General features: G+C 42.4%; 1 protein-coding gene across 1 annotated transcript in view; it reads right to left on the bottom strand.

Annotated features, from left to right (window-relative positions):
- LOC147888765 (glucose-6-phosphate 1-dehydrogenase, chloroplastic-like) overlaps positions 1-20,874 on the bottom strand; it is a 39,211-nt gene extending 18,337 nt beyond the window's left edge. The window contains exons 1-8 of the mRNA XM_087392976.1: positions 19,792-20,874; positions 17,806-18,078; positions 17,500-17,594; positions 12,302-12,416; positions 7,515-7,720; positions 7,312-7,420; positions 7,129-7,169; positions 2,281-2,401 (exon numbers count right to left, since the gene is read on the bottom strand). Coding sequence (XP_087249102.1) covers positions 2,281-2,401; positions 7,129-7,169; positions 7,312-7,420; positions 7,515-7,720; positions 12,302-12,416; positions 17,500-17,594; positions 17,806-18,078; positions 19,792-19,989 — 1,158 coding nt within the window. The 5' untranslated portion in view covers positions 19,990-20,874. The remainder of the gene's footprint in view (positions 1-2,280; positions 2,402-7,128; positions 7,170-7,311; positions 7,421-7,514; positions 7,721-12,301; positions 12,417-17,499; positions 17,595-17,805; positions 18,079-19,791) is intronic.
- Positions 20,875-27,414: the final 6,540 nt, after the last annotated feature.

Consider the following 27,414-nt stretch of genomic DNA (forward strand, 5'->3'; position numbering starts at 1 on the left):
GAAAAAGCCTTCAAAAGCCTCGAAATTCTGCAACCAATGTCCATTGGTGGCCGACTTCTGCTGTAGCAGCCTGGAAACCCTGATTTTTGGCAACAGAATGCTCTGAAATGACCTCGAGGGGCCACACGTGTGAAAAACGCCTTGAAAACTGAGCCGACCAGCAGATAAAAGGCTACGGAGGTCCAAAGGCAGTCGAATATGCAGCAGCAGCAAGGCGGCAGGCAGCAGGGGCTAAAAGCAGATGCAAATGGCAGGAAGAAGGAGGCGAAATGAGGCAGAAACCCTAGGAGGCAGCAAAGGAGAGGCTGGAGTAGAGGAAACCCTAGGCGGTAAACTGTGGAGAGGCTATGCAGAGGCTGGAGCAGAACTGAGGGCTTCCAGGAGGGACCCTGGTGAATCAGGAGTCCGGCCGACCCAGCAGGGATCGCGCCCAGTAGGCTTGGGGTCTCAATTGCATCATCTCTGCTGGTCCATGCTATCTAATGGAAAAAATCAATAATCTTCCTCTGAGTGGAGTCAAACTGGGCCTCATAATCTCATCTCTGTGTCCTGTGCAATTGGTCTCAACGTTGTATAGCCTCGTGAATGAAGATCACGAATTGTCTTTGATCCGGGTGAACCAAGAGATTGGAGAGGGGTCCGAATCCATGTTTGAAAAGACACCTCAATTCTCACAGTACACAAGATATCTAAAAGCAAAGTGCTCCTTTGACTCAACCTGTAGATCACGGAGTGCAAATGCGGTCCTCCCTAGGTATGCCCTCATGTGGATAAGGCCAGCCATGGTAACTTGCGTCGGCTTGAGGTCATGGAATCAAAATCTTTGACTTGGTGGAGGTCTGTGATCACCTAGAATGCTACAAAGTTGGAGGGGGGGGGGACTTCTAATCCAAGATGATCTGGTGTGGGGTTGTTGGCTCTGTCCATCCTGATCCTATCTGAACTCTGCCTGAGACTCTCTCGTAAAGCGCCATGACCGCCTAGAAAATCTCTTGATCATAGCCCAAGTCCTGCAAGCGCCTAATGAAGCGGGCTCTAGGAATTGTATCAAAGGCTTTGCAGAAATCACAAAGCAACAATACACTCTGTGTCTCCATGCCCTCGCCTCCTCAATAATCCATTAGAGTGTGAGAATGTGATCCATAGTCTCATGATCATGTCGGAATCCTGCTGGTCCGTATGCTCTAAGCCCCCGCATCTCTGCGAATCGACTGACCTCAAAATCAAGCACTGGTGCATAAATCTTGAATATGACATGCCCAATCATAATGGTCCTGTAGTTCCCTAGGCTCATGGGATTCGCTACCTTGTGGATGGGCGAGATAGTGTTAAGGGTCCATGGGAAGCCAAGGCAAATCATTTCATTAAAGAGCTTTGCTAGGGTGATTTGATTCTTATTTAAGAGAGGAGAAGAAGACTCTGGGACAGGGACATCCTAGCTTGGATGGGTGGTAGACTTCCACGAATTTAGGTGGGCAGGGAGAAGTTAGATCCTACTAGTACCAATGTGTGTGAGTTATATAATACTCCAACTAGACACCGGTGCTAGTGGGCGTTCTATAGGTGGTGTCAAAAGATGGAAGGGGCATCTTGCTTTGAGAGCAAAAACTCAGTCTTGCATAGCCATAAATTAACAATTTTGTCAGAAAGGGTAGCACATTTAATTCGAATTTAAAAGAACATAGCATACCTTGCTTGTACTATGATGCAGAGCCTTATGTCGATTAAAGCCATGATAAGTTGAATTTCTACAAGCAGGCTAATCTAAAATATGTGAGGTGAAGTGGACAGGGTCACTCCCCAATCAAACCGATCTTCAACAGGCAAGCAAACATTGCAACCAGCCTGTAAATATCTCCCCAAATAGTGTCAAGCAAGTTGGATGGATTTTGAATCAGCAATTAACTAGGTTGAACCAGTGTATATTTTGTGTTCATTCTTCATTTTTCTCACTTTTGGCTCTCTTTCTTTGAGCATTGACTCTGATGTGCCCTTACTATGTAGATGCCAGCCCCAAATAAGAATTGTGTACATGCTAAACACTAGCCACATGTGATCACTTCAATACCCTTTTGTAGTTGTCCAGTTCTTGTCTTTAACATATGCTTTTCAGGAATACCATGAGTCCAGCATGCCTGTGTTTTTCCTTTTTAATCAAATAGCAGAAAGAATACAAGCAGTACTTTAATTATTAATCCTGAATAAATGATGTTATCAAGGAAAATTAAGAAACAACCACCCCTTTTTTCCCCTTTCAGGAGAATGTACAGGTATCTTTACCTTCTCATTTCTGATGTCATCTCCAGCAAGGCTGACAGGAGGCTCCATGGCAAACAGTGCGATGGTTTGCAGAATGTGTGATTGAACTATATCCCGGATGACACCATGCTTGTCAAAATATCTGGTAAAAAAATACCACATGATTAACCATCAAAAGTAGACCTCTTTTTTGAATTCAAAGTCTCAAATTCAAACACTTTCTCATGGAACACTACTATTATGTCAAGATTACTAGATCTTGTGGATCACATGCCTGAATTCATAACTGTATGCAAAACAAGGATCTCCCTCTGCTTAGTGATACCGGCATTCAACAATGTATACCTACTGGAGCTACTTATAAATGGTTATCATCAGCAGAGGGGTCGATGTAATCATTCGATGACCATGTCTCATTAGAGAAAAACTGTCACCAGTTTGCACAGGAATCAGTCCCAATATAAATGCCAATCATAAAACACCTAGTTCTCACACATGATGATGTGGGCAAGGTACATACGGATCTCAAGAAATCTGCAAATGCTCCCTTAGGGGAAGATCATATGCAAAATATTACCTATCGCACATAGATTTCAGCCATGAAGCTGCTTTGGAAAACTAGTGAGCACTAATCATGTGTAGTTATTTTCAAAGAAAGGGACCCTACTCTTCTCTATTGTACCCTACATATCATTTTACTATATTTTAGCAAGTTTCAAAATGAAGAGCTCTATTGTAGCCCTAGAGCAATGTTGTTGGTTCTCTTGTGCATATTTGAGAAAATGCCAGGGCTTGGAAAAATACCTAAGTCAACTTGTGCAGTCCTTTAGAAAACTACAAATGCTCTCTTGTGTTATTCCTGATACAAGAGCCAACACCCTGCTCCGTGCATTTACAACTTAAGCCAATGACAATCATGTAGCTGATCAAAACAACCAAGCCACCACCACAACCTGAATTAGCCAAGCTCACTCCCATAAGCTCTACTGTGCTTCTAAGATATCTAAATCCGCCTCCTCCCAACAAGTGTACTCAATTGCGAGGTAAATTTAGGGAGGACGCCTTTGTAATGAGGGGCAATCATAGGCTAAATTAGTAAGGGTTAGCACTAGAGTTTTTAAAAAGGAGGATCGTCAAAGGGACTGCATAACTCCATCCCCCACTCTTGTCACCTTACATTGGATGTGACCTCTACGCACCTAATAGCTTTGAGCTGTATACTCCATGCTTCCTCTCGAATTATGCAAACTCTCTACGCTAAAATACGCAAGGGCAAATGGTTGAGCCAAAAGACCACTTGGAGAAATAGACGTCCAAAGAGAAGTATGAGCTAGAGAAAAGGCATCTTTGACACAGAGAGAGAAATGCCCATGAGAGACCAACTAGATTTATGGGACCAATAAGTAGCTTGTACATTAGATCACCAAAATGAGAATGCACGAAGCATCTCCATGGGCGGGCATGAAGCATATCTATTTTAAAGCATATCTATTTTCTGATGCTAACATAACATGGCTTTCATTACATCGGTTTAAGATTGAGAGTCACGTGCTCAAAGATTTTGTAGAAACAAGTTAGCAAAGACAGGGATTCTAAGACAAACTGACAGACTAAGATTTGGATATCAAAAGAGCTTACCAGCTTAAATAAACAGCAATGGAACTCACCAGATTAAAGGAAGCCAAGAAGGAGGGCACTTGGGCTTTTTATAGAGAAGGGAAAGCTTCAAAAGTATGCCTGAAGACCCTTCTTGTAGATCCACATATGTCATAAGTTTTTATTTTAACTTTTGGGTACTTTTCCTTCATTATACCGTCCATATGACAGCTCCCCAAGATGTAGAGCCAAACCTTAGCTGCAATCAATGTCATCTAGGGAGTGGTTGAAGCTATAGTGATAATATATGTATGGGGTCATTGCGGGCAGTGGCTAGATGGGGTGAGGCATAGCAAGGTGCATAGCAAAGATCGAATGATACGTGTGAGTAGTGGACTCCTTGCATCAGTAAGTGGACAATGAGTTCACATATCTGTGAAGTGAAAACAGGACACCATATGACGTAATCCACAAAGCTGTGGCCTCGTCCATGAGGGATGCATGTATAAGGTTTGTATCTTGGTCATCTACAGAAAACATTGTATGGTACCATCTCATGGGCTGCACACATGCTAAGTAGGTATGTCTGTAACGTGTAACATGGGCCTGAGCATGTGTGTCCTCAGACTTGTGATGAAAGAGTGCATACTCTCCTAAGTCTTTAATGGGGAGTAAATTTACATAGGTATGAAAAATCATATCTTGAACAAGATGAATGATTTATATCATTCAAGAGTTTGCCAAAAAGAAATGGCTATTAGACTCAATCTTCAACCAGCAGCTTGGCCTGACTTGCACTACAACTGTCTACAACAGCAGATGACACACAGAAGTAAAATCTACAGAGGCAGGCACAACAAGCAACACAAAGCGCAGTTGGAACATCATCGACACTCTTGATCACTTAACTCATTAAATCCATTGCGTCTTTGGCTTTTAGATAGCCCTTTCCTGAAGCATGGCCATGATAGGCGCTCGTGGCTGCTGTGGGTTTGGAGGGGAGAAGCTTCAGTAGGCCTGCTGGGGGGGAGGGTATACAAGAGAACGGTGTAAAATGGTAGTATATACAAGAGCATGATGCAAAAACACATCTGAAATCGATGGATTGCATGAGAGGTTAAATAGAGAGGCCTTGACACGAAACCACGTGGACCAATAGATGCAGTTTCCTTTCAAGCCGAACATGGACACTAATCCCTTCCCCTCCTGGGCAGGCCAAAAATGATATTATTAATAGGTCTATGAATGACTCTGCCATATGAAGTGCATGCAATCCTTATCCACTACATCCAGATGCCATCACGACCTTTGTTTTACTGCAGTCCTCATACTGCTTTGTGTTGATGCGTGTTATATCTCGAAGTTCTCGTGTTCAAGAGTATGGATGTGGTCAACTCTGGTCTTGTGAAAAATTTCGGAGTGTTTGATCCATTTTTCTTTCAATTCTGAAAATTGCTTGTATTTCAGCCTTGGATCAACGCTTAGGGATTATCTCAATTTTGGCTTCCATTCTATGCTTCTATAAACATTGTCCTCCTTTCTTGCTTATTGCTAGTTTGGCCACCACTTGTTGGGCTGTGGTAGGGTGTGTGCTAGTCCAGCCAGTTGCACAACAGCATGTCAAACGTTCAGGAGAAACTGATTCTATACATGCACCAATTGCATTAGAATGATCATTGGTTCCTCAGTTCTCCAAGTCTTCAAACAGTTTTGGTTATTCAAATTCTGCAGCTTATTCTATGGCAATTTCAGCAATGGTGCTTTTTATCCGCAGAGGTTATTTCAGTTTAGATATAGTTCATTATTCATGAGGCCATCCTTTTCCAGGTATGCAACCTGGGATATTTATTCTGAATGTCCAGAGGACAATCCTTTTACGCTAAGGGCATTAGCTCAAGGCTCATATTTCAAAGTCCGTTATTTAAATATGGCAGCTTTCAACTGCAGTTTCAGTAGGAGTGCCTTGTTATCTGCAGAGGCCACTGCAGTTTTAATATTTGTGGTTATTCATGAGTTCATCCCCTCCAGGTATGCAACCTGGGATATTCATTCTACTACACAAACGAAATTCAGTCTGGACTCTCAAATAGGACGACCTTTTAGCCAAGTGCATTAACTCAAGGCATTAAACATGAAAATTGTAACCAAGACCATGATTCCTTCCCATCTGGGAGGAATACTTGTCAGTGCATCTCCTTTAATATTGGGGACACCCAGTTCAAGGTTCCATATGGCTTATTACTCGGACATGTGAGCACCATTGCATACATTTGAAAGCGGTCCTAGTTCTTGTGCATTTTACTTGATAATCACCTACAATGTTTAGACACACCAACTCCATCATGCATAATGACAGCACAATATACTTCCTTAACAGCTAAAAGTTGCATAAAACAAAACTACTATGGTGGTCTTACTTTTTGTATTATTCTTTGTGATACGTCAAAGATTATGGATACCTCAAAAATGTCAACATATCACATGATTTGAGATGCCTAAAGCTCTATTCCACATCGCACCATTTCCCATTCCCCTGATATCAATGTTCATGCTTGAACAACACCATCTGCAGGTTTTGTGACTCTCAGAAACAGTTTTCTGGCTTCGACTTAGATAAAAGCTGTGGTTTTCACTTGGACAATTCCTCTCCTATCAATATTCAAGTCTCTTGAAAGTTTATCGCACAGTTAGGACATCAAGGTTGTCCAAGCTAGGGTGACAAACACGATGAAGTACCTGATCCCTAGTTTTTGCAAATAGATATCTTGATGTCATTTTGGAAACAAAGAGACAAAGCTCCTGATACAACATGCATTTTAGGATGCACAGACAGTTACTTTTAGCCACTTAGATATTGGTTTTGCTGGCATGCGAATAGAAACCACTAGAATAATTAATGACTAAAAGAAACCAATTTATGGACATAGCCTCCAATTTAAAAACTAATTGTACATTTTGGATCCAAAAAGAACAAGCCAGGGTTCCTGCGTAGGCATTTCTAAGATGTGAAGCAATCCATCGAATTAACGAGCAAAAGACACAAATCGACCAGTTAGATTCCTGGCAGAACAATTTCTCTTGGCAATACTTCATTTAGGACATGTACTCACTTATTTAACATGAACTTATATATCCCTCCTTCCTTAGAAAATCATGCCTACACCTTTCATCACAATCAGACTCTTCATCATTTTCAAGGACTATATCTTTGTCATCACCTCAAACTTCATTTCTTAAGTGTTTTTACTCTTCTGAAGCATAAATGATTTATACCTTCCTCGTCCTTCAAGCCCCCAATCTTCAGATAAAATAATCTGGAGAACAAATGCCAAAGGGTCATAGGGAATGGTATAAAATCAAATGTAAGCAATTGGTCAGATGCAAATATATATTCAATTTAACATTCTTCCTTTTGTATAAAGTGTATTTGACCAAAAAGCACAACAAAGCATTCACCTGCACATTACGAATGTATGTCCGGCTCCAAAGAGGCACAAATACAATGTTTGAGAAACGCAGTACAGTTAGATTCTCAATTAGATCTTTCCCAAGGCGATGGTCAATCCTGAGACATTAAAACCAGTCAGGTGTTTGCAGAGCAGCTGCTGCTTGCAACAAAACTTACTCAAAATGAAGAAAGATACCATTCCAGTCCCAACCTGTAGATTTGTTCTTCTTTTAAGTGTGCAAGAAGACCTTTTGTAAGCAAAGCGGATGAATGACCATCATAACCAAATGGCTTCTCTATAATCACTCGAGTCCATCCTTTCTTACTTTGCGCATTTGCTGCCACACAACTTGCAACCTCCAACAGCACATCTTGTGGTACTGAGAGGTAAAACACCCTGTTCCCTATACCATGATCCTATGCAACAGGACAAGAAATTTGAAAGAGAAAGAGTTTAGTATAAAGGTAAGTAAGAGAAAATCCAACTAGACAAATTAAACTTGAAAAGTGCACTTCTTATATACCCTTCGACGATAGATTTTAAAGTCAAGACAATGCACAGGTGTTCCCACAGGCAAAAAATACCAGCTATGCACATAAATACAAAGCAATCATAAACAAGTGCAGAAGTGCTGTCAGAGAGCCAAAGTCTTCCCCGTGAAATAGGCTTCTATTAAGCATGAAAAAAATGGCAAAGAGCAAAACACTCAAGGCACAAATACATCATGCAAAGCAGCTTGAGAAACCAGTGGTGAAGTACCCCTCAAAATATCTAAGCGGATCAAAATCTTGAAAGAAACCAGGACGGAGGCTGAAAACACCACACCACGCCAACAAGAAACTTGGAGAAGAAGGGACTGCATCTCCACTCTCTGAGAAAATTTTCCTCTTGGGTGATGCAGGTCTCAAGGTCCCCTGCACCATAGACCAAATGGCCATCAAGGTGTGTACAACATCTGTCCAGATGCTGGACATGGTATGAGCTAGGTGGACCTGGGTGGCTGTCTATAGTCTCTGTACATCTGGATCTCCAGGTGTGCCAGGCAATGATACGAGCAATAATCCCCCAACTCATGTCCACCGATGCATATAGAGAGGTCTGTACTGAGAGGCAAGAGCAGTGTCAAGTCGACATTGGATGCTGCATCTCCTCCCCCAAACCTCTCAGCGCATCTATCAAACATTTGTCTTCTATACACGGGTTTCTTTCACGTGGTCCTTGATTCTCTCGACTACTTTGGCAGTGTTAGGGGCAAGCTCTCTCAATTTTATCTCTCAAAAGATGTTTTTTTCTCCTTTCTCTTTGGGATTTGACCCTGTGCAAAAAGACCAACAGGTAACCTCCTTCTTCATCCACTTTTCAGGTCTCCCACAGGTTTATCATCCCCTTTCCCACCATTAGAGTTATATTTGGGGTCGTCATTGAGACCCACCCCCCCCTCCCAAGCTTTCCCACTTAACAGTAGAGGCAATAAAGATGGACAGTATGCCTCGTGTTAGCGCTGTTGTCTCTGACCCTAACATTATGGATGAACATATCAGGTTCCCTTTTCATCAAAGGATTTAGACTGGGGGTGTTAGGACCAATGTAATATTTGCATACTCTTCGGGCATTTTGCTGGCGATTTCCCAAGCAAACTCAAATGTCCCAAAAGGAAAAAAAGCTGACATCCTCATCTTCATTTCGACAAGATGCTAGGACTAGCTAGCTCCTTCTGCCTCTTCATGTGCTCAGCATGTTTTTCCTCCTATGGGAGATGCTTTGTTTGTCACTCCCTCATATGTACCCTAGGGTCATGCATTCCACTTGGATTTACTTGATCGTTGCACCCTTCCATGTTATGCATGTACTTTGGGAGGACGGACTCTTCATTTCCGTTTCTGCAACGTAATGCTCTTACAAGCTAGACGATTGTGGAGGCTTTTCAGAGTTTGTTCCTTCCCCTTTCGCAAACAAAATATCCCAGAAGCCACTGGACTTCAACAACAAGTCGATCTCTAATCTCCGATGGACATTCCAACCCTTATGCCAGGAGATCTAAGGCACATGGAGCAAGTGCTTCCACTACTTACTTTAGGGAAGCATTTCCAAGATACCTCATCTAATCAATGAGGATTGTTAGATGGAACATTCAAGGTCTAGGCTGCATGCACATCGCGTCGCATACAACTAATACGTAGCCAGCTTTATCTAGGTGTTTCAGAAGGATCCATTGATATTCTTTTTATCCAAGACTGGATGATAGGGATTGCAAGAAGTCAAGCAAGTTGCTTTCTGGTCACACTTTTTGGTCTGCTATATAGTTGGCACAAGAGAAGGGACATGCATCTTGGTTTCAGCCACTATCCCCCTAGACAATCAAAGGCCACTAAGACCCCAATCCATATTGATAGACAATTTCCTACCATCTGAGCTCTTTATGTGAAATCTGATAGACTTTGCATTTCTCTCTTGTGATTGGCTTGGTACTATTGCTCCATCTACAGCATAATGGATTATCATTTTGATAGATGGGGTTAAGATTTGTTTTCTTAATATCTATGTTCCCAACAATAGAGGAGAACAATTCTATCTTGGAAAGAGTTGCTCTCTTGGGCCCCAATAGCTTCTTCTTGATCATTGGAGGTGACTTCAAAATGGTAGAGTTGCCTACATAGTAAAAGAAGGAAGGGAGCATTCACTCTCTTCAAAGAGCTTCCTCAGATGCCTTTTGCCATCTCCCAACAGTTAGCAACCTTTTTAAAGAAAGACCAAAAGAGACCATCAAATGCCCACGTCCATGAGCGCCTTACTTCGGCAAGGGCTCACCAAAAACTACTTAGATTGAGGGTTTGGTAGACTATTTCCTTGGTGGTGACTCTAAATATAAGGATTTCACTTAATGCATCTTTTGCCAACATGGAATGCAAGACTGCATTATCTGCCTCACATAAGGTAAATGCCTTGATTTTGATGGATTGAACCCATATTTCTTCAATGCCTTATGGGAGGGCATTGGTGATCATGTTACTTCAGCTCTTTAGAGCAGATCATATAGGATTCTGCATTTATGCCTTCTTCACTAAGGGTCTCGTTCATCTTATCCCTAAAGGGGGGTGCAAATTTTCATCACACAGTGAAGGCCGATTATACTTTTGGTTGGGTGAAGGCAATCACCTTAAGATTGCAACCTCTACTTCTTGCTCAATCCACAATACACAAGCAGACTTTGTTCATGGACAGTTTTTTTGTATAATCTCTTTGATTCTAGGAGGCCTCAGAGTGGGCCAGACACAATGATCAAGGCTTTTCTATTCTCCTTTTAGATTTTGAAACGCTGATGATAAAGTAGACTGGGGATTCTTTCCAAAATGTCGTAATTTGTTCCATTCAAAACAGATTTACAAGGACAGTAAGAACTATGTCCTTAACCTATACAATATGACAGAAAAGCCAAGGGGATGGTCTATAGTGTCACACAACCTCTCTTGTTGCGCTCTGCAGCTCTGATAATACTAGACCTGCGCTACGCTAGTTAGTTCTCACGGGCGATGGCTATAATTCTTTCCTCCCAGCCAACTCTCAAGGACTTGATGCGTGATTCTACATTCCTCAACGTTAATTCCTTCATCCTTATCCCTGAGACCCACAATTCCCTAGATAGTTCCTGGCCACATGTCTACATTTTAGGCCCTTACTTAGATGCATCCTTTTTCACCCCTCTCTTGGAGTTCCTTTAAAAACAATTGCCCCTTGGCAATTTGCACATTTAGATGCACCTAGGCCCTAGCCCTATTAGAACTATCTAGTCAATGCCATTACGCCCTCACCTAGGACCTTGGCAGTTACTTCTCTTGACCATTTAATTACGCACATTAATTATTACAAAAGTTGGTCATCTAAGAGAAAATGCCCACCGATCTATCCGAGGTCATGCTATCTCGGCTAGAGCATAACATATAGTGCCACGACATCCAAAGTGGTGTCAAATGAAAAAAACGGGAACAATCCTAGGTCCTCATGAATGGACTTGGTATTCTTGGAGGTAAATTATTGCATTTTGGGTTTAGATAAGAGAGGTATCCACTCTTTATAGATCAGCCCATAGTCATGTTATTAACAGGAGTGCCAAAGGAGATGAATACCAAATTTTCAGTTAATCCAACAGGGATGCCTGCTTGCTCATCTACTGTATTTATTTATGGCAGAGGTCATGAGTCTCTATCTCAGATCCTAGTCTAACATCCTTGGTTTAAGACTCCCCCTTAGAGCCTTACTACTTTTAAGATAGCCTTGGATTTGTTTTGCTAATTTAAGTTCATTGAAGTCCATCCAATATCCGGTGGGCATTGGCATTTCTCTTAACAGCAATTTGCTCTTGTGTTGGAGAGTATCAAGAGGAAACTCTATTTTGTTGGAGTTCATCCAAGTTGATGATCTTGAGTCTAGCAAGGTAGTCCTCAAGTAAGTGGCATTTGCCACTGCCTTGTTGTTTGCTCATGTTGGCACAGCTCAAGGGGCCTATCACAGACTTTCACAAGAGCAAACTTTATGAGTCCACAAATGGTAGAGCTAGAGTGGCTTGGGAGACTTTCATTCTTCCGACCCCAGGAGGGAAGTCTTAATATCATTGACCTTGATATTCATCATGGAGCTTTGTTTTGCAAGCTAACTCACACAAAGTCAGGACCCGTGGAAGGATTTCTTCTTACAATGTATTTGACCTTGTATTCCTTACTTGGTGGTGAGAGTGATTGGACAGCAATAGGTTGATATTTACTTCATTTTGCACCTACATTTGAGCATGTACTTGAAGACCTTAAGGACCAGAAATGCAAAAGCCTGTGGCATAAGTCCCCTCTACCACTTCTAAGATAGTAATATTTAGAATTAGGTTTAAAATTTTTAAATAGCAATACCAATCCAAAAGATCACTTTTTAACTTGCTACCACAAAATTATAGTCAAGCAATGAAAAAGGCTATCTTATGAAGTTGAAATAAAGCACGTAAAAGATACCTCCAACCTCTGCATTTGAGCATCAAGCGTAGACATCCCATCACATGAGTCGTATCCGCCAGATTCATAGAACACTCTGCTCAGAAAATTATCGGCCGTCCGTCCACAATCTTTTCTGAGAATACACAAGGCCATCATTAACAACTATCATTTAAGATGTAAGAAAGAAAAGTTGTCCGATATTATAGAACTTTAAAAATGGCATAAAAGAAAAAGAATGCTGCTAGAAATTGTAGATATTTTGCCCCAAAAAGAAAGGGATTAGAAAATAACCTTCATGCAAAGGTCACTACATTGCAATACCGCAGTTGCTAAAATGTGACTAAGCCTTGATAAGAGGAAAATCAACGAAAAAATATGCAACTCCACTTGCCTTCATAGAAGCCCGCAATGCTTACACTTGGTGCCATGTCTCACATAAGATTAGTTCCAAATGGTAAACTGCAAAATATGAACAAACTTCCTTGGCTTTCATTGGATTCTGAGAGGGCACACAGTGAGATATCTAGGCTGCAAGTGGGCATCGATATTTCAGCAGCACAGCAGATCGCCCGGTGCTAGAGAGTGTGAGGCGCAAGCTTTTGTATTGGAGCTCGGCCAAGCTGGCCAATTAGATCCTTTTAGTGATGGCTTGATATATCACCTCGTGCTGGTATGTTCACAAAGGTTGCATGGGGCAGCTCAGGGACCTAGTGTCCAACTTTTAGTGGGCAAAGTTCGATGGCGCAAGGAACACTAGAGCTAGGGTCATGTGGCAAACGATGATCTTTCCACAGCCACAAAGAGCACTTGGTATTATTGACCCTAAGATGCAGAGTAGAGCCCTTATGGGCAAGCTAGTTGTAGGAGGTCTCACCCCAAGCTCTGCGCCTTGGAAGCCCTTGCTTCAGTAGCGAGGGCTTCTCAGGAACACCCCCTGTACAAGAGGATAGTGGCAGTAGTCTCACAGGTGGATTTTGTTTAAGGCTGCCCTTATAGGGAAGCGCTTCCCCTTAATGTGGAGCCTCCACAAGGTTTGGCAACGTTTGTTGAGTGGACTCATGCGGGCCAGTCTCACATGCTCGGAGAAGTTTTACTCATGCGGCACCTAGAAGGTAGCTTGGGTACTGGATGTATATTGGTTGGGCTAGGTGGGATAGTGGCCCAGCTAGGACTTTTGGGACTTGGAGCCACCTTCCCGCACAAGCAGAGTCATGAGAACAAGCGCTCTCTCATTTGAGGGGGACAGGCATCCTGATGACAGAAGTATCATATATTTTGGATGGTGGCACATGGAGGCTTGCTAGGAAGTGATGCTGGACATTGTCTCCCAAACACACTATCCTCCGGCGGGGGCAAAGGGCACAGGCGGGAAGGAGGTGTCATATCATGTGCCTCTATCTTCAGTACTTGTCGGCCCTAAATCCTGTAGGCTGGTGAAACTGGATCAACGGAGAAGCCATGACCCCAAAACATTTGGGTTGCCCATTATTACAGTTTGTGATGGGGGACAATCAGATTCCCTTGGTGGCCATCTTTGTCACCATTTGGCACGATATTATCTACACCAGAGGCCATGCACAGTGCAGAGGTTGTGATCAAAGCACACATGATAGAGGTCCAACTTGCTCTACTCAAAGGAGACCGTTCGAGTCGGGGTGTCACTCTTGACATGGTGCCAGCAAGAGACAACTCAACAAACATAGATACGAGATATCTTCGTATCCCATCCGAGAGCCACCATGGCACTTGGATGTATCTTTGGAGCACTTCTTTGAACGTTTGACTTTATAATTTTTTAAGTTTTGAGCTATGAGCTTAGCACCCTTAATGAGCCCTTTGCTTCAGCCCATAGTGGCTTGTATGAGTTACTTTCTTGTTTGTACTTTGTCTCATAGGTCCGTGAGGCCTCCAAAGACGTTCTGCCTCTACATAGATGAGCTTGAGACCTTTATTGGGACTCTAGGAGGGGCTGTTTTCTCTCAAGCTGGATTCTTGCGCCAGATTCTGCTATATGTAGATGACATGATCTTACTCTCTTCCTTAGTAGAGGGCCTCCAACAACAATTAGATGCACTTCATGCCTTCTGTGAAACGCACGACTTGAAGGTCAACCTTGGTAAAACCAAGGTCATAATCTTCAACACATCCTGGACAGCCATGCGTAGAGAGCGTTTCACCTTGGATGGGTTGCCCGTGGGGGTGGTTGCATCCTACACATACCTGGGGGTCCTTTTCTTAGCCCTGAGCTTCACAATGCCACCAATATTATAGGCCCGATTGAGCAGGGGGGGGTAAGCCGCATGTGGCCGAAGTCAAGCGCCAGTTCTTTCACTCTCACTTCCAGAACCCTCGAACCAATTCTCTTCTCTTTGACTCTTTAATTCGACCAGCATGTATGTATGGCAGCCCTTGTTGGGGCTAGATCTATTAGAGACAGATTGGGCTTGAGTGAGAGGCCTTAGGTTCTCATTTTCACTAATGATTCATAGCAAGCCTTCAATGCCACATCAAATAATCTTGGCTGACTTCAGGGCATCCCCACTACAGCTCGATGCAACATTTCAGGTCATCACAGGGTCTTGCACCATAGGGCGACGTATGCTTCCTTGGTTGGCTTTATTCCCCTCCATGCCACTGGCAGTAGAGGTGACCAGAGGTGTTGGTATGCATGTACATGCAGATGGTTTGAGAGTATGGGGCTCCACATAGACATGCTATCTCCCTTTGAGTGCAGGCTTGAGGCCCCTCCATCCTGCTCACACGTCATGAGGTGAACTAGGTCATCCAAGAGGATCTCTTACAATTACACGCATTCAAGACTTGGTTGGCACCTCGTGAGCTCCCTATGAAGCTCAGCTTCTACAGACACCACTGCCTAGGATTTCAGCATAGGGCTTCATCTATCTACAAGGATATAGACGGCCACCTTCCCCACTCCTTAAAATATCGATTGGGTAGTTTTGTGTCTCATCACACCGACTCCATATTGAGAGCGGTCGGGCAAAGGGCATATCCAGAGAGGGTCGCATCTGCACCCTATGCGATCACCACGGGATAAAGTCAGCATAGCACTTCGTTTTCAGATGCCTTGTGTACTATGAGATCAGAGATCACTATCACTACTTCTTCAGGGATGGTTTCAGACCCCTGTCCAATCTACGGTCCTACCAAGATCAGAGATGTTGGCGGCCTTCATCTACCATGAAGCTGTTCAACACAAGGAACAGCTGCTCTGGGCACGTAGGCAAGATCAGGATACATAGCCAAACTCCTCTCAAAGCATGATCACTGATTTTTTCCAACTAGACAACACCGAACAACCGGACTTACCAAGATAATGGCTGCGAGGACCTGAGTCAGAGATACGTCAGACTCGCCAGTAGTACAAAGGCGCAGATCACATTAGGGGATCTTCCCTCCATGCTAATCAGCTCGGAGACATGACCTACAGGAGTGATAGTGGCACTTGTTCGCCGCAAGGTACAGCCAAGAGACCACAACAGGCCACACATGTCGACAGCTGCTAGCGTTCCATCACAAGTTTTATGCCACCACAGTAGCCTCACACATCGATGACCCCCTCTTAGGGTTGACACCCCTGCCAGCCCCCATCCTCTCCATGAGCTTGGAGTTTTCTCCCTATGTATCGATGCCGTTATGATCATGATTATGGTTTTTCTTTTGTATTTGTCACGGGTGTTGAGCCGCGCTTAGTGGCTCCACCCCTCAGCTCATTGTATCAATTTCTTTTAGTCTCATAAACCTCTTGGTCTTCAGCATACTTTTAATAAACTCTCTCTCTCTCTCTCTCTCTCTCTCCCTTCTTTGTATACCACTCTCTTTTGTTTTTTTTATTTGATTCTCTCTCCGTCTGCTCCATCGCCCATTGCTCTGCCTCCTCTGCCCGCTGTCCTGCCTGTCCATCCGTCGCCCGTTGCTCCGCCTCCTCTACCTGCCGCCTTAGCTGCAACTAGCATTGTAGCTAGCTAGCCAATTAACTAGCTAACTAGCTAGCTGCGTTGCTAGCAGCCAGCCAACAGCCAACAGCGCCACCAGCAACGTCACCGCCAACAGCAGCTCCTCCTTCACTTCACATCTCCGACAGTCCTTGATCACTTGTTCTCTGCTCCCTGCACACTTCGTCGCAAGCTCCTAGGTTCTCTAACGCCGAGTTGGGCTCAAAACCTGGGGGTTAGGTTTAGCTAGGGGGTTCTATAGAAATAGCCAAGATGGAATGGCCTACCCTCTCCTCCAAATCCCCCTCAACTCCATCAGCCTCAACTATCAGGACTCGGTACTCTACAGTTGCAGCCATGACACCCTCTCCGTATGCACGCAATTACCAACAAGAAGGGTCCAAACAACCCATCATTGGGAAACATGAACAGATTTATTATTTGCAGCAAGCAGTCAGAGAGTTAAGGCTTGAGCTGGCAGAAGTAAGAACCCAACTTCAAGTTCTAGAGGGACCTGGCAAGCAGGCAGTAATTGCTGAGGTTGTGAACTCATGTAAGAATTCTCCTCCTACTCCTCAACTAGTCTCTACAGTTAAAGATATGGTTCATACTGAAGTACAATCAATCAAGAAAGAACTGATTGAGGAGTTCAACAGAAAGGCAAACAAGACTGATATCCGAGAAGAGATCAAAGAACACGACAGATGTGATAATGCATTGGAGATTAGAGTGGGGGGGTTCCCTGACGGATGGTTCAAAGATGATGACTCTTTCAGTGAGACTTTAGCACACGTCAAAGCAATCATGCCTAATATTGAATGGAAAGTTGATGATGATAACGATGATGATGATGATGATGATGATGATGACGGAGCAACTAATATCCAGCACTCCAGAGGAAATGCTATCCTTACACGGATCAAGCTTCTTCGACAATATTACAAGTTGAAAGGGACCAAGATATGGATACCTGAGGAACTTACACGAGCTCAATTGAAGAATAAGGCAACGGAATTAGCTTTCTTTCTTTTCTTTCTTTCTACTTCTTAAAAAGTGCTGTTGCACCTTCCCTAAACGTAGAGTGATATCTCTACATCTATCACTGCATTTTCATGATTTAGTTCACTATGGTGTTTTAGCTTGTTTTGCAATTTGTAGATTGGTGAGTTCTTGCAAGGACTTGGGGCCGCTGTTAGTAATACAAATGTCTACTCATTAAGCATGCAAGTCTAGTAAAAGCTCATTCTTAAAAGCACTCACTCGTGGTCCACCCTGCATGTCAAGTTTTCAGAGATAATGTTCCTCCATTCATCATTTGACAGCTCAGTCCTTGCATAGCCAAAGAAGTAAACATTCTGCATACAGTCGGAAAAAAAAGTCACATGGTGTTCTTTTGTTGTATCCCAAATGGAAAAGAAACTATTGAAGAAAACTATGCTGATGCGATGCACATGATAAAGCATCCAAGAAATACGGTATCAACAATGGCTGATAAACAAGACAACACACCCTTAATTTGTGTACAATGTCAAGCAAAACAAAAGAGGAGTATATGTAGAAAATGACCTCAGGCAGGCAGCCATTGTAGTATAGTGCAAATAAAGCAGGAAATATTTTGTGTCGAGCTAGGTCTCCTGTGGCCCCTACCACCACAATACATAATGAAGGGTCTACATTTGACCTTTCTTTTTCCACCGTACTGCTTATATCATGTAGTGGATCTTCCGCTGCGGAATTATGTGACCCTTTCCCAGTGGAAGTAGAATCAGCAAGATCAGCTGTTTCTGTTGACAGGGAATTTGCACTAGTTGCTACACTTGGCATATCTGCACCATGAGCCTAAGCAAAGAAATATTAGAATCTGCCTTTTTCGTGAACCCATAAAGAGTCTCCATCAGTTAACCTAGGTGTAGCCTTCTTGCAACCAAAAATAGTAATCTCATTGCAGTAGTAGATCTGCCTGAAAGAACAAATAGGATATGGAGCAAACTTGGAATTAACAAGGATTATTAAACGCATGGTATCTTTGAATTTCCTCACATGGGCTCTATCAGCTAAGGTCAATATCATAACAGCTCCTTGGAATTAACGATGATTATTAGACACATGGTATATTCAAAATCTCCTCTGATGCGCTCTTAATCAGTTAAGGTCAATATCATATAGACCCATTTGTCAAGACTACATGTGTGTACATGCTTGCTACCATTTCTCTCTTTAACAGCAGCTGTGTCCTCAAGTACACTTACAGCAGGGAGGGTATTAGAAATTGAGCCTCCAGATTTAAATGGGAAAGGTTTCACATGTTGTGTTCTTTTTGTGACAGACTATCATAGGGATTAAGAAATGAAATCGTCATGTAAATCAATTTTCACAATGCCCGTAAGAAAACATACATATCTACATGAAATCGAGCATTTCAATGAAAAATAATTGCAGTTTTCAAGCTCATCATCACGCACAAGCTTACAAAACATCAACTTTATCCATGCGTAGGATATGACCTTCAAATTCACAACGCCCAGCAACGGGTGAACATACTAAAAAATTACACAAGCAAACAAACATGGTCTCTCACATAGCGCATAGAACTGACTTCATCACACACTTGGACTAGCTTAATGATTAATCAGCACCCCGACAATAGGTGATCATTGTAATACTCACTGAGCACTCAACAATGAGCAATCTATGCACAAACATTTGCACTCACATATCAGCACCGCACAAAGGGCGATCATTGGAAAAAATATATTATGCACATGGACTCAAATATTCACACATGAGCATACATTCATAATGACTCTGCCAAAGGGATGACTGAGTCACAATATGGCCTCGCACACTCCCCCAAATAGGCGGTTGATAGGGCATAGGACCACAAAAAGATAGAATCAGCTGGCCACAATTCGATTAAAATTTCACAAGTTGGGTTCAAACGTCACAATGTGAAACCTGTACGCCTGCTAATGTACATAGAGACAAACCGTTATCAGGTATAGTCTTAACAAATACCCCTCTTCACGATAGTCATCCATCCACATAAAAACATGAGTCCTACTTTCAAATACAAATAGAACAACGTACTGTACTAAGCCAACTTGCTCCGAGCGTTTGAACGCTACTATTTATAATCACATCCTTAAACTTTTGAACAAGCACGAAGAGCGCCACAATGACCTTCAGATTCACTTTTGATAGCTTGTTTTCCTTGACAACATCTTCAAATTCGGTTCGTGGATGTGAATTTGATACATATTGTTATTCAAAGCTAGACTTGACACTGACAGCCATTGACCAAAGGACGCCCTGGTCGCTCACTTTTTAGTCCTGAAGGTAAAGTTGACTACGCATATATACACGGGACGGCTTTGATCGCTAGATATCATATCTAGATCAAAGTTTCTAAGGTTACATCAGAGGGGTTTCCATCTCCCATATCTCGAAGCTCAGCAAAATTACGCGAAGGTTAAAAAGGAAATTTGCATTTATGTAGTTTGCATCGAATTTTGCAAGCCAAAATGCTGACAATTTTCATCGATAGGGGCATACTCTTGCATGAAGTTGCGCTTGCATGGCACGTCCTGTGTGCTTCGTAATAATAGAGCACACATTATCTTTGCTGATTCCGTTCCTGAGCGAGATACGAGCACTAGCTGAAACTTGTGATTCTCGAAAGATCAGCCATCTATGAACCTGGTATACGGAGCTTGACACCGTTTCCTTGACCAAGGTAGAATGCAAAGCCATGTGCAAAGCAGAACGTTGTGAAGCTGTTACAAAGCTTATGATGAAAGATCAACACATGTTACACTGAATCCTCAAAGAACAGAGTGTAAGTTGAGCATGACGCCGTTTCCTTGACCCAGGCAGACTGCAAAGCCATGGGCAAAGCAGAACGTGGTGAACCTGTTACAAAGCCTATGGTGAAAGATCAACCCACGTAACCTCAATCCTCAAAGAACATAATGTAAGTTGCGCTGCATGCTTGAAGCCTTACGCTTTGGAAGGACAGAGGTATTCCAAAGGCTGCCTTATACCAAAACTCAGCTCAATTGTGTGTGTTGAATTGCACAAACTTCTGTAGCACTTTCTGATGAGCATGCCACGCTCGATTGAGCCCAAATTTGAAGGGATAACTAGAGAGATGAAGCAGGGACGAAATGCGAGGAATTCAAACTGTTTTCTCGGGCACCCGAGTGAATCAGCTGTTCCAAAAGCTACAATCGAGACGATGCCTTTGCCAACTGAGTTCCGTTGGGATCAACAAATCGAGGGGATTAGCCCAACAACTTTGTACGTCGCCTTTGATTAATTTCTCCTCCTGTGTGGCTCGTCCACCTCCTCACTCCTCGTATGATCAATGCTTTGTTCTGATCGTCTCCTCCTTCCTGGCCTACAATGCCGGCTGGAGGATCAACTGAGCAGGGAAAAACTAAACAGATAATAGGCCATGTGCAAGCACAATTTGGGTTGACTGAGCGATGGTGTTGCTGCTGATTTTGGGTGCAAGGTGAGATGAAAGTAGAAATGATAAGCTGATGGGTAGTTGTGTGGGAGTTTGCAAAAAATGGGCGACTTTGCCAAAGAGGTGGATGATGATCAACAGTACCGAGGATAAGCAAGGACGGCAGGTGCAGATCCATAGTGGGGGCCCAACTTGCAGAGGATAAGAAAAGGATCCCTAGAAATAGAGGAAGTAACGTATAGCATTCATCTCCCATACTAGCATAGAAAGAGATGAAAGTAGAAATGATAAGCTGATGGGTAGTTGTGTGGGAGTTTGCAAAAAAATGGGCGACTTTGCCAAAGAGGTGGATGATGATCAACAGTACCGAGGATAAGCAAGGACGGCAGGTGCAGATCCATAGTGGGGGCCCAACTTGCAGAGGATAAGAAAAGGATCCCTAGAAATAGAGGAAGTAACGTATAGCATTCATCTCCCATACTAGCATAGAAAGAGAAACATGTTCCTAGTGTGAACACTCCACATTCCATTCCGGGCTAACCATTAGGGTCCCACAAGTTCGCGTGGGAGACCATGCCCCCAGTTGGCATGACCACAACTAAAGGAGTCCCGAAAACCAGGGAAGTAGGCATGAAGATGCCTTTGCTGGCCGGGTTTTTCGTGACTAGGAGATGCGCCGCCAATCCAATCGATTAATCGAACCGGCTGGACTTAAGGTCTCCTATCTAGAACCTCTCTCGAGCTCCATCTACATAGTTTGCAGCCATGTTGCCTTTGTCTCTGCTCACAACACTTTCTCTTGTCCATCTACAAGTTTGCCTCGTCGCATGGACCTGAACTCACGAAGCCATTCTGAAATGAACGATGGTGTCGACGTTGTGCCTAATTCACAGATCCTGCAAGAGTTCTACTAGACACCGGTGTTGGACATCCATCCATGGGATGTGGTGGAAAAGGTCTTGGCCTCAAGTGACCCTACTCGGACCCAAATGCTCCCAGTTATGGCTCCCCTTACCCAATGCAATTCATCCTTGATGCACAAAAGTTCAAATCCAAAACCTGCTCCAAACCATCCCACGAAGTCGACCAAGAAGGGGAGGGTGAAAAAGACCGCGGGAAAAGAAAATTGTGCTTCTCATATGTCATCGGGGTCTAGGGATCATCTTCGCTTGAATAATTGATCCACTATTCTGTTGATCAAGAGCAAGAAGGCATATAACACCACTCATCAACCAGGAGGCCTAATGAAAGATTCGCACTCGAGAGGAGCAATGGGAGGATATGCTCGGAGAAGGTGTTGCATGTCACGGGTGAGCAAGCATGCCTCAAGTGGACTCGGCTTTAGCCAAACTATTAGCAAATAGTTGATTGGAAAGGAATACTCTCAGTGGCAAAACAAGTTATTGGTTGATAACTACTGAGGAGTGGAGGCAAGATTACGAAAGGGATCTATTCGACACTTTTGAATGACACTATGCCAAGGAGAAAAATGTGAACCCCATAGCTGATGTCATCGATTCAACAGATGGTGTTACTTAAGGTCGCTACCTCCATGTAATTCCTGATTTCAATCCACAATGATGTCACACTACTAATTGCGCTCTACTGTTGCACAAGCCCTCAACCAAGTTGTGGCACACCTATTGGGTCTTTGGTTGGCTAGGCTGTATCGCCGGCATCAATTGACTTCTCCTTTGGAGATGTGCCTAAGAAGACACACAAAAGAACGCAGCTGACATCAAAGAGTGATTTGCTTCGACGAATGGCCCAAGTTGAGGAGGGGAGAAACAATTGTCACAAAGATACAGTCAAGGTCAGGAGCTTCTCAATTAGTTTTTCTTGGCTTGGATCCTTGGATCAACTATTCATGTTGATTCTGCTTCAACCCTTGGATCTATTTCATCTGCTTTGTAAACACCAACCAAGTGGAAAGGACTTTTGTGGGATAAGTGGAAATGACTTTTTACCTTTTCAGAATGTACTAATGTTGACATCATGCCGTGCGATTATTTGAATGTGTTGATTGAGTTTTTCAAGCATATTTTTATTCTCATGAAACTATTTTAATGTTAGTTTTCTACCTATTGTGTGTGATGAAATCTTTCCATTGGAAAGACAAAAATAGATTGCTGCATAGATCACATAAGTCTCCTTTCAACACTTATTGGAGGAGATAAGAGGTTCAACGCATTCAGCCCTTGACAGCTTGAGATCAAGGCATTCAACCCAACAAGGGGATTTCAATTACCTGATGCATTTAGCCCACCACAGTAGCATTCAGCAAACTTTTGTGCATTAGCCAATGCATATGGCCCAACATGTGGGCAAGGCATTTAGCCCAATAGACAGCCCTTCAATCCACCTGATGCATTCTGATTCAACCCACAATAGGAGCATGTGGCCAACATTTGGTCTTGCAAGTGGAGGATTTATGGCACACCCCAACCAATCATTAGTGTTTCTTGATTCTATCACTTGCTCTTTGTTGAGTTTAATAAGATCACATGTTTTTTTATGTGTTGTAGCACAAGAGATCGATTGTGTATGGAAAAGAGAGAAAAAATCATTAACAGTTGGGGGGGGGAGGAAGACAAGCTGAATGTGAAATAGAAATAGGGGAAGACAAGATCACCTATGGTCTAAAATGGGGTCTTTTGTTCAACTCAAAGAGCTAGTTTAAATTCAAATCTTGCTATTTTGCATTTCTAGCAATCCCTACTTGGCATTTTGAGTGACTTGGCATTGTGCTATGATTTAACTTTAACACCTATTTCATTAATTTTGGACTTTTTGTGTTGTTTTTGGACGAAGCCCAAAAATCCTTCCCAAATGAAAACTTTACTTTATGAAAATATCCTTTCCAAATCAAAATTTTACTTTCTAAAAAGTTTCTTCCCAAATCAAAAGTTCACTTTGTGGCACTGTCATATTCACATAAAAATATTGTTTTTTCAATCTATACTTTTGCACCAACATGCAAGAATTTGAAATAATCCTATATTAGAAATTCTAGCTATATCTAAGTTATTTGTTAATTTAATTATTTTTAATATTTTTCCTTGACGTTTTTCCTTCCCAAATCAAAAGTTCACTTTGTGGCTCTATCATATTCACATACAAATATTGTTTTTTCAATCTATACTTTTACACCAACATGCAAGAATTTGAAATAATCCTATATTAGAAATTCTAGCTATATCTAAGTTATTTGTTAATTTAATTATTTTAAATATTTTTCCTTGACGTTTTTCGTTGACGTGATAAATTTATAAATCCATGAAAGGAGACTTAAATATTTCATGAAAATAACATTGTCACTCGGCAATATGCACAAAATTTAACAAAACTTTTAATAAATAGAAAGAAGACATGATGCCATAAGACCAAAGAGGGATAATAGCAATTGTAGCTTTATGTATATGATTACATTGAGAGACGTTGCTCTTAGCTACAGTCTTTATATCCAAAATGATATAGATTGAACATATGTTTACAATTTAAATTGTTGCTCTTAAAGAGCCTCAATTCGTGCCATCTGCATAATTTGACACCCCATTGTCTTATTGCTCAATGTCACGACAGTCCCTTGCCAGTTGCCATCTGCATAATTTGACCTAGGCTTGTCTTGCCAAGCCTTGCCCCTTGGGTGCATTGACTCCCCATTGTCTTATTGCTCAATGCGATAGTCCCTTGCCAGGTGCCATCTGCATTAACTCCCTGTTGTCTTGCCAAGCCTTGACCCTTGGGTGACATCCAGTGCAAAATACAGGTGCCATCTGCATTAACTCCCACAAGTTATCTTGCCAAGCCTTGCCCCTTGGGTGCATTGACTCCCCATTGTCTTATTGCTCAATGTGATAGTCCCTTGCCAGGTGCCATCTGCATTAACTCCCTATTGTCTTGGCAAGCCTTGACCCTTGGGTGACATCCAGTGCATATTTTGACTCTCATTTGACATATGAGGTGATGACTCTGATTATAATTGTCTTGGATTGGCTCCTTGCCTAGTACCCAAATAAAATCCTTCTGAATCAATGGACTTCAATACAAAGCTTTAATCATGGACATTCTTCATTTGCGCTATCTCCTTCTACTTCCTCCATGGCGAGCATCCTTAAAAATTCGTGTATATGCAAAATAGTTTGCTGTGGTATTTTTATTTTTCCTTCTACCTCATATCCCATGTGCTTCTTTGATTTCTTTGCCCTTGAATGCCAAGACACTATGATTGTCTCCGTCGAAACTTGAGAGACTGCTTCATCATTTGGGACCCACTCCTTCATTATACAATTAGTATATAATGTGTTGTTATCCATATTCTCCTTCCTGCCCTTTGGCTCATACCATACCGCTGTAAATGTTGTAGCTCTCCCTTGGTCATCTCTTTGCACATCAACTACTTTTGCAACCCAAAACTTCACATTCTCATATTCATCATCCGATGGCCGAACCACAACAAAACAATCAACCTCTATATCTACTTGTGGCATAAACTCTCTCTTCTTCGGTCCACAATATGGACGTGGGAGTAATGATACAAAATCATTTTCAAAGACATATGAACATTATGAACATTATGAACATTTGGCCAAAACATATTGCATTCTTCCTTGACATCCTTTGAGCCTCGCATTCTCTCAAGGTCCTTTATTAAATTTCGTGTCTTGTTAATTACAGTGGTAGTGTGTTCTCTCCAAGCAGGCTTCGAATCAGGATATCTCTGGAGCATTTCCTCTTTGTATGTAATAAATGCTTTTAATCCATCTATTTCACAATTAGACCTCTCATTAAATTCTTGTATAGGAGCCCATGTTGGATACCTTTCCTTGCTGGGAATTGAAGTTAAGAGACTGTAAGGTTCTTCAGGTTCCCATTTTGTATCATGAGAATACTGTTGCCATTGCATTACGGGTTTTTCATCTTTAAAAAAAAAACGAAAGTAGTGTGGATTGGTATGACCTGTCAATGCATCACCACCCGTTTGTATGAAAGGTAGAATGAAGCTCTTCCAATCATACATTCTTTCGAGCCTCTCACATACTGTACTTTCCTTACGACCACCAACTTGCCTGCCACATCTTCTTACCAAGTCATCTATTGTCTCCACATCCTTGCATTTAAGCTCCCTTGAGACTGTGCTAAAAACCTGATCGATATCCTCATGTGTATGCCCAACATACAAAAATCCACATTCGACCTCATTGAAGATTCGATGAGCAACTAGCATGGAGCAGAAGGCAAACATAAGTACATTCTTATTTTCTCGCCAGCAATTGTCAGCTTGTATTCTCAAAGTCGGTGGCAGGCGACCTTTTTCTGCATGTCCATTGCCTAGGTTAAGGCGTAAGAAACGTTTTGTGTCCATCGGATATGCTTTGCATGGTCGATCGAGCATTAAATACTATTTTTGCTCTAGTGTCATGCACATCCGTCAAAAAACAAGTTGCTAGGTATGTAATCCAATCAAGCACTTATGGGATGCGCGTGCCGCTTTGCATATAAGTCTATTCCACCTAGTTGAAGGTGTGTGCAAAGTATCGTGCCCATCGGATATGCTTTGCATGGTGGATCGAGCATTAAATACCATTTTTGCCTTAGTGCCATGCACATCCGTAAAAAAACACGCTACTAGGTGTGTTATCTGACCAATTACTTATCGGATGGGTGTGCCTCATTGCGAACATTTCAATACCACCTAGGTTGAGGCGTACGAAAAGTTTTGTGCCCATCGGATATGCTTTGCATGGTCGATCGAGCATTAAATACTATTTTTGCTCTAGTGTCATGCACATCCGTCAAAAAACACGCTTCTCGGTATGTTATCCGATCAAGAACTTATGGGATGGGCGTGCCACTTTGCATGTAAGTGGATTCCACCTAGTTGAAGGTGTGTGCAAAGTATTGTGCCCATCGGATATGCTTTGCATTGTCGATCAAGCATAAAACACCGTTTTTATCTTAGTGTCATGCACATTCTTAAAAAAACGTAGTCCTAGATGTGTTATTCAAACTAGTACTTATCGGATAAGGGCTCCAATTTGCATGCAAGTCCGTTTCCACTAGGTTGAGGTGTGTGCAAAGTATTGTCACCATCGGATATGATTTGCATGGTTGATCACGCATTATACACCGTTTTTTTCCTAGTGGTATGCACATCCGCAAAAAAACACGCCCTTAGGTATGTTATCTGACCAAGTACTTATCGGATGGGTGTGCCTCTTTGACAACATTTTAATACCACCTAGGTTGAGGTATGAGAAAAGTATTATGCCCATTGGATATGCTTTGCATGGTCGATCGAACAGTAAATACCATTTTTGCCTTAGTGCCATGCACATCCGTAAAAAAACACGCTCCTAGGTGTGTTATCCGATCAAGCACTTATGCGATGGGAATGCCACTTTGCATGTAAGTCAATTCCACCTAGTCGAAAGTGTGTGCAAAGTATTGTGCCCATCAGATATCCTTTGCATGGTCAATCGAGTATTAAATACTATTTTTACTCTAGTGTCATGCACTTCCATCAAAAAACACGCTGCTAGGTATGTTATCCAATCAAGCACTTATGGGATGGGTGTGCCACTTTGCATGTAAGTCGATTCCACCTAGTTGAAGGTGTGTGCAAAGTATTGTGCCCATCGGATATGCTTTGCATTGTCGATCAAGCATAAGACACCGTTTTTGCCTTGGTGTCATGCACAACCATG

Source organism: Dipteris shenzhenensis, chromosome 21 (genome assembly GCF_047967505.1).
Source record: "Dipteris shenzhenensis isolate YYH24624 ecotype China chromosome 21, Dip_SZ_1.0, whole genome shotgun sequence".
NCBI classification, from domain to species: domain Eukaryota; kingdom Viridiplantae; phylum Streptophyta; class Polypodiopsida; order Gleicheniales; family Dipteridaceae; genus Dipteris; species Dipteris shenzhenensis.